Source organism: Anolis sagrei, chromosome 10 (assembly GCF_037176765.1).
Source record: "Anolis sagrei isolate rAnoSag1 chromosome 10, rAnoSag1.mat, whole genome shotgun sequence".
NCBI classification, from domain to species: Eukaryota; Metazoa; Chordata; class Lepidosauria; order Squamata; family Dactyloidae; genus Anolis; species Anolis sagrei.
This window is the reverse complement of record NC_090030.1, coordinates 3,480,093-3,487,112: the sequence shown is the minus strand read 5'-3', so window position 1 is coordinate 3,487,112 and position 7,020 is coordinate 3,480,093. Positions and strand designations below refer to the sequence as shown.

The window sequence follows — 7,020 nt, the reverse complement described above, 5'->3', positions numbered from 1 at the left end:
ATCATACCAATTTTTGCCTGAAATTTACCTCCAATGTTTCTAATTTTCTGGAAGAGGTCTCTTGTCCTTCCTATTCTGTTGTCTTCTTATATATATAATGGCTGCACCCATGGCTGGATAAATGTAGTTTCTGGTTGCTAGTTTTATATATAAACTTATTTATTTATTTATCGTGTCATCAGCAACCATACCATTATGTTACAATTCTAACAGAATAAAACAAACAAACAGATTAAAAAAAACAAATTTTGCAAACTTGGTAGTTGATTAAATGTCCTTTGACCAGTATCTGGCCACTTGGAGTGCCTCTGGTGTTGCCGCAAGAAGGTCCTCCCTTGTGCATCATGTGGCAGAGCTCAGGTTGCATTGCAGCAGGTGGTCAGTGGTTTGCTCTTCTCCTCACTCCCATGTCGTGGATTCCACTTTGTGGCCCCATTTCTTGAGGTTGGCTCTGCATCTCGTGGTGCCAGAGCGCAGTCTGTTCAGCGCCTTCCAAGTCGCCCAGTTTTCTATGTGCCCAGGGGGGAGTCTCTCATCTGGTCTCACCCATGGATTGAGGGTTTGGGCCTGCCACTCTTGGACTCTCGCTTGCTGGGGTATAAACTAAATATATAAACTAAATATATAAACTAAATAAACTAAATATATAAACTATATATAAACTAAACCTTCCCAAGTCAACGGGTATATTATAAATTATAATATACCCGTTGACTTGGGAAGTTTTAGTTTATATATAAAACTAGCAACCAGAAACTACATTTATCCAGCCATGGGTGCAGCCATCTACACTGGGGAATTAATACGGTTTGACACCACTTTTGTGGGACCCTGGGAGATGTAGTTTGGGGAGGTCCCAGCCCTCTTTGGCAGAGAAGGCTCAAAAGCTTGCAAAACTACAACTCCCGTGGTGTCACAATAATGCATTCATTCATTCCCCAGCGTGGTAACTGCAGCCTAGAAGGGTGTCCACTGGGAACCGGAAGTGTGGGTTCTGTTCCTCGAGACGTGTCGTCCTTACCTCTTGGAGGCTGCTGACGTCACTGGAGGGAAAGCCGCGTGGCGCAGGCTTCCACCAATAGGGGCCGCGGAAGGGAAGCGGAAGCGGAAGTAGATCCGGGTTGTGCAGGAGGCGGCTGCTTGGTGGCTGCTTCTCTGACAGGTGAGTTTCTTAGTCTTATAACTCTTACAATATCCTCAGCTATATTACTATTAGTATTTGTTATTAGTATTCCTCCTATTATATCATAGATATGTTGTTAAGTATTAGTATTGAATTAATATTCAAATGGCCTTGCAGCTTCAAAGTCTGTCTGCTTCCTGCCTTGGGGGGGTCTTTTGTTGCGAGGTGTCAGCTGGCCCTGGTTGTTTCATGCCAACAAAGGATTCCCCCAGGCAGGAAGCAGCCAGGCTTTGAAGCTGCAAGGCCATTCAATGCTAAACAAGATGACCAATGGCAACATTCACACTTCTTCTCCCATTCTGGGCATCATTCCACAGATAGATAAACCCCACTTGCCACTTTGTTGGGAGGTGTTAGCTGGCCCTGACTGTTTCCCAGGCAGGAAGCAGCCAGGCTTTGAAGCTGCAAGGCTACTCAGTGTTAATCAAGGTGGCCAATGGCAACATTCACACATGCGTCAAACAGACAAGAGTTCTTTCTCCCATTCTGGACATCATTCCACAGACATACAAATCTATTCTTGATCTGCATCCTTAAAAACTCTGGCATAGACACTGAGAACTGGGAAGCCCTGGCCCATGAGTGCTCCAGTTGGAGGTCAGCTGTGAACAGCAGTGCTGCAGAATTTGAGGAGGCACGAATGGAGAGCAAAAGAGAGAAACGTGCCAAGAGGAAGGTGCGTCAAGCCAATCCCGACCAGGACCGCCTTCCACCTGGAAACCAATGCCCTCACTGCGGTAGACGATGCATATCTGTGCTCATTGCACACATTATAATAATAATAATAATAATAATAATAATAATCTTTATTTATATTCTGCTCTACCTTCCCAAAGGGACTCAGGGCGGATTCCAAACATAAAAGGCAAACATTCAATGCCCGTATACAACAACAATACATCCATACTAACAAAATTTATACAACCCAACATATAAATACGAGTTATGTCTGTCCGAACGCATCTCCCTCTACGTCCCACCTCGGAGTTTAAGATCTTCTGGGGAGGCCCTGCTCTCGGCCCCACCTCTATCACAAGTGAGGTTGGCAGGGACGACGAGCGGGGCCTTCTCAGTGGTGGCCCTTCACCTATGGAATTCACTCCCCGGGGAAATTAGATCAGCGACATCCCTCCTTTCCTTTAGAAGGAAATTAAAAACATGGATGTGGGACCAGGCGTTTGGGCAATCTGGCAGATAGATGATGCACAAGTGACAACCAGAATTGTTGGATTGGACAATGTGGAATTTGACTTTACGGACTATGAGATGATAAACGTTGAGCACTGGATTGTTTTTAGGGATTGTGATGTATAATGGATTTTTTTAATTGTTTTAATTACTGTTTATATATGTTTTATTTTTTACCTTGTTGTTGTGAATTGTGCCTTTTTGTAAGCCACCCTGAGTACCCCCTCGGGGGTTGAGAAGGGCGGGGTAGAAGTGCGAGAAATAAAATAAATAAATAAATAACTTAACTAATTAAAATTAAATAAAAAGCAAAGCCTGTTATAAGAGACGTAAGACAAAACATCAAATGGAAACAATAATTTTGTGTTTCTTCTAGGAACCATGATTTCCGAAAGCGGCTCGTTCGTGAAGGGCATGATGCTGGGGGGCATCTTCTGCATTTTGGTGAGCCTCCTGGGACACATTAAGATGGGCCACACCACGAAGCCCCACGAGCACCGTCACCTCCAGGCTCCCAAAAAGGAGGACATTCTGAACCTTTCCAAGGACGAGCGGCTGGAGCTGAGCCGGAGCATCCGCGTGTACTGCATCATCCTGGTCAAGCCGAAGGACCTGGGCCACTGGGCCGCCGTGAGAGAGACCTGGAGCAAGCATTGCGACAAAGCCGAATTCTACAGCTCGGAGAAAGTCAAAGTCTTTGACTCCATTGTCCTCGACACGGACGACATGTGGACAATGATGCGGAAAGCGTACACGCTGGCCTACGAGAACTACAGAGACAGCTACAACTGGTTCTTTCTGGCCCGTCCCAGCACTTTCGCCATTATTGAGAATCTGAAATACTTTTTGCTGAGGCAGGACTCGTCCGAACCGTTTTACACAGGCCGCACCGAGACGTCCGGGGACCTGCAGTATGTCAATGTGGACGGAGGGATCGTGCTAAGTGTCGAGTCGCTCCGGCGGCTTTACAAGGTTTTCCAGGAGCCGGATAAATGTCCGGAACAGGGAGGCATGATTTGGAAACTGTCCGAAGACAAGCAGTTGGCCGTCTGCTTGAAGTACAGCGGGATCCATGCCGAGAACGCGGAGGACTCTGAGAAAAAGGACGTCTTCAACACGAAGCCGATTGGTTCTCTCATCAAAGAAGCCATGTCGAGTCACCCTCAGGAGGTGGTGGAAGGCTGCTGCTCGGATATGGCGATCACTTTCAGCGGAGTAGCTCCCAACCACATGCACGTCATGATGTATGGCGTTTACAGACTCCGAGCCTATGGGCACACTTTCAACGACGCGCTCATCTTCCTGCCTCCGCCCGGCTCGGATAATGACTGAAGACGGTGGCGCGGGAACAGCAATGCCGAGCGCGTAGTCTTAAATCTTTTAGTGTCCGTCAGCAAACGGCATGTACACAAGGTGATCCAGATTTTGTACTTACTTGATGGTATCGGTGTGTGACAACTTTTTTGCACAACCTGCTTTTGTAACCTTTACAAGTGGGAAAAGAGGTCCTCTTTTTTTAAAGCAAAGTCATGATCCTTTTATACAAACTGAAAATCTATCTAAGGGTTTCTTTGTCGACAGAAATGTATAGGGAGATGTAAATATTTAAAAATCAAATTATCCTCAGTCTGCTGTAAATTAAATCTATTTTTACAGTTTGGGAGAGGTTTGTGTGTTCTGTCTTTCAGGAATATATAATCATCATCATCATCTATATAAATAAAAATGTCATGTTCGTTTGTGAGATTAACATAACTCAAAAACCACTGGGCGAATTGACACCAAATTTGGACACAATACACTTGTCAAGCCAACGAGTGACCATCACACATAAAAACACTGAAAAACACAACAGAAGGGACTTAAAATAAAATAATAAAAATGCAACGCATGCGCAAAATATATAAATAAAAATGTCATGTTCGTTTGTGAGATTAACATAACTCAAAAACCACTGGGCGAATTGACACCAAATTTGGACACAATACACTTGTCAGGCCAACAAGTGACCATCACACATAAAAACACTGAAAAACACAACAGAAGGGACTTAAAATAAAATAATAAAAATGCAACACATGCGCAAAATATATAAATAAAAATGTCATGTTCGTTTGTGAGATTAACATAACTCAAAAACCACTGGGCGAATTCACACCAAATTTGGACACAATACACTTGTCAGGCCAATGAGTGACCATCACACATAAAAACACTGAAAAACACAACAGAAGGGACTTAAAATAAAATAATAAAAATGCAATGCATGCGCAAAATATATAAATAAAAATGTCATGTTCGTTTGTGAGATTAACATAACTCAAAAACCACTGGGCGAATTGACACCAAATTTGGACACAAGACATCTGTCAGGCCAACGAGTGACCATCACACATAAAAACACTGAAAAACACAACAGAAGGGACTTAAAATAAAATAATAAAAATGCAACGCATGCGCAAAATATATAAATAAAAGTGTCATGTTCGTTTGTGAGATTAACATAACTCAAAAGCCACTGGGCGAATTCACACCAAATTTGGACACAATACACCTCTCAGGCCAACGAGTGACCATCACTCATAAAAATACTGAAAAACACAACAGAAGGGACTTAAAATCAAAAAATAAAAATGCAACGCATGCGCAAAACCACTTATACACATACATACACACAAAACACATATACACAGACTGGGCCACAGCAAGCTTGGCAGGGGATGGCTAGTAATATAATAATACTTTATTTGTACCCCGCCTCCATCTCCCCAAGGGACTCGGAGCGGCTTACATGAGGCCAAGCTCAACAACACATCAATAAACAAGAAAGCAATAAACAAAAAATAACAATACAATTAATATAAATCACATATAACATTAACCTATGGCTGGACCAGATGGAATAGTTAAAAATTTTAAAATAAACGCTGGGCATGAATAAGGTAGGATATATCTAATAGGAGGGTTTTAAAGAAGTGAGGGGAGCGCAATCCAACGGATAGTTAAAGTGCATTTTCAGGACATTTTGCTGGGAATTATTTCCTTATTCCGGGAAGGCACACTGGAACAGCCACGTTTTCAGGCTCCTCCTAAAGACTGCCAATGTTGGGGCATGCCTGATATCCCTGGGAAGTGAGTTCCAGAGTCGGGGGGCCACCACCAAGAAGGCCCTCTCCCTCGTCCCAACCAATCGCGCCTGCGATGAAGATGGGAGCGAGAACAGGGCCTCTCCAGATGAACGAAGAGACTGTGTGGGTCCATACACAGAAATGCAGTCACGCAGGTAGGCGGGTCCCAAACAGTTCAGGGCTTTGTAGGTAGGAACTTGCACCTTGAATTGGGACCAGAAAATGAATGGCAGCCAATGGAGCTCCTTAAACAGGAGGGTTGACCGCTCTCTGTAAGAAGCACCTGTTATTAACCTGGCTGCCGCCCGTTGTACCAATTGGAATTTCCGGGCCGTCTTCAAGGGCAGCCCCATGTAGAGTGCATTACAGTAGTCCAATCTGGAGGTGACTAAGGAATGGACCACCCTGGCCAGATCCGGCTTCACGAGATATGGTCGCAGCTAGCGCATGAGTCCTAATTGTGCGAAAGCCCAAAAATGCAAATAAAATTCCCATTGACTTCTGCTCTGCATAGAAAGCTTAGCCTAGGCCAGAAAACGAAGGGCACGACTCAGTGGTGTATGTCTGATAGAACCGGTTTCCCTCAGAATCTGAAGCAGGTCTTAATGATAGTGTTTGAGGGGAGAGTCCAATTCCCACTGTTGTGGGATACTGTCACTTCTTGATGTGAACATTGCCATTCTTGTGCAGTGCCTTCATGTGCTGCTTCTTATAGCTGGAACCCTTCAGAAAAATTAATTTCTACAGAAAGCACCCATTGGATTAAACCAGGGGTCCTCAAACTAAGGCCCGAGGGCCAGATATGGCCCTCCAAGGTCATTTGCCCAGCCTTCGCTCAAGGTCAACGACTTGAAGGAACACAACAACAATCGTAAATCATCAGCCAATTTATTTTAAAAAGTTTGAAGATCCCTGGATTAAACCCTTGTGCTGGCAGGAATCCTAGAATCAAAGAGTTGGAAGAGACCTCCTGGGCCATCCAGTCCAGCCCCATTCTGCCAAGAAGCAGGAATATTGCATTCAAATCACCCCTGACAGATGGCCATCCAGCCTCTGTTTAAAAGCTTCCAAAGAAGGAGCCTCCACCACACTCCGGGGCAGAGAGTTCCACTGCTGAACGGCTCTCACAGTCAGGAAGTTCTTCCTCATGTTCAGACTGAAGACCAACAGGTCGGAGGTTCGACTCTGGGGAGAGTGTGGATGAGCTCCCTCTGTCAGCTCCAGCTCCTCATACAAGGACATGAGAAAAGCCTCCCACAAGGATGGTAAAACATCAAAACATCTGGGCAGCATCCCCTGGGCAATGTTCTTGCAGATAGCCAATTCTCTCACACCAGAAGCGACTTGCAGTCTCTCTCAAAAGAAAACAGAATATACTTGATTATAAGTCTATTTTTTTCAGTCCTTTTTTAGGGCTGAAAAAGCCCCCCTCGGCTTATACTTGAATGAGAGTCCTGATGGGAAGTCGGGCTGAAAGAAGCCCTTCTTTCAACCCCACATCTTCTCGCCATGACCTTCACC

General features: G+C 44.6%; 1 protein-coding gene across 1 annotated transcript; it reads left to right on the top strand.

Moving 5' to 3' along the window:
- Positions 1-1,065: 1,065 nt before the first annotated feature.
- On the top strand, positions 1,066-4,029 carry C1GALT1C1 (C1GALT1 specific chaperone 1). Its single transcript, XM_060756409.2, has 2 exons — positions 1,066-1,162; positions 2,748-4,029. The coding sequence occupies exon 2, from the start codon at positions 2,753-2,755 to the stop codon at positions 3,701-3,703; it is 951 nt and encodes a 316-aa protein (XP_060612392.2). The 5' UTR covers positions 1,066-1,162; positions 2,748-2,752; the 3' UTR covers positions 3,704-4,029.
- The last annotated feature ends 2,991 nt before the right edge of the window (positions 4,030-7,020 follow it).

Excerpts from the sequence above, each read along its gene's own strand:
- C1GALT1C1 (XM_060756409.2), top strand. The coding sequence starts at position 2,753 with ATGATTTCCGAAAGCGGCTCGTTCGTGAAGGGCATGATGCTGGGGGGC.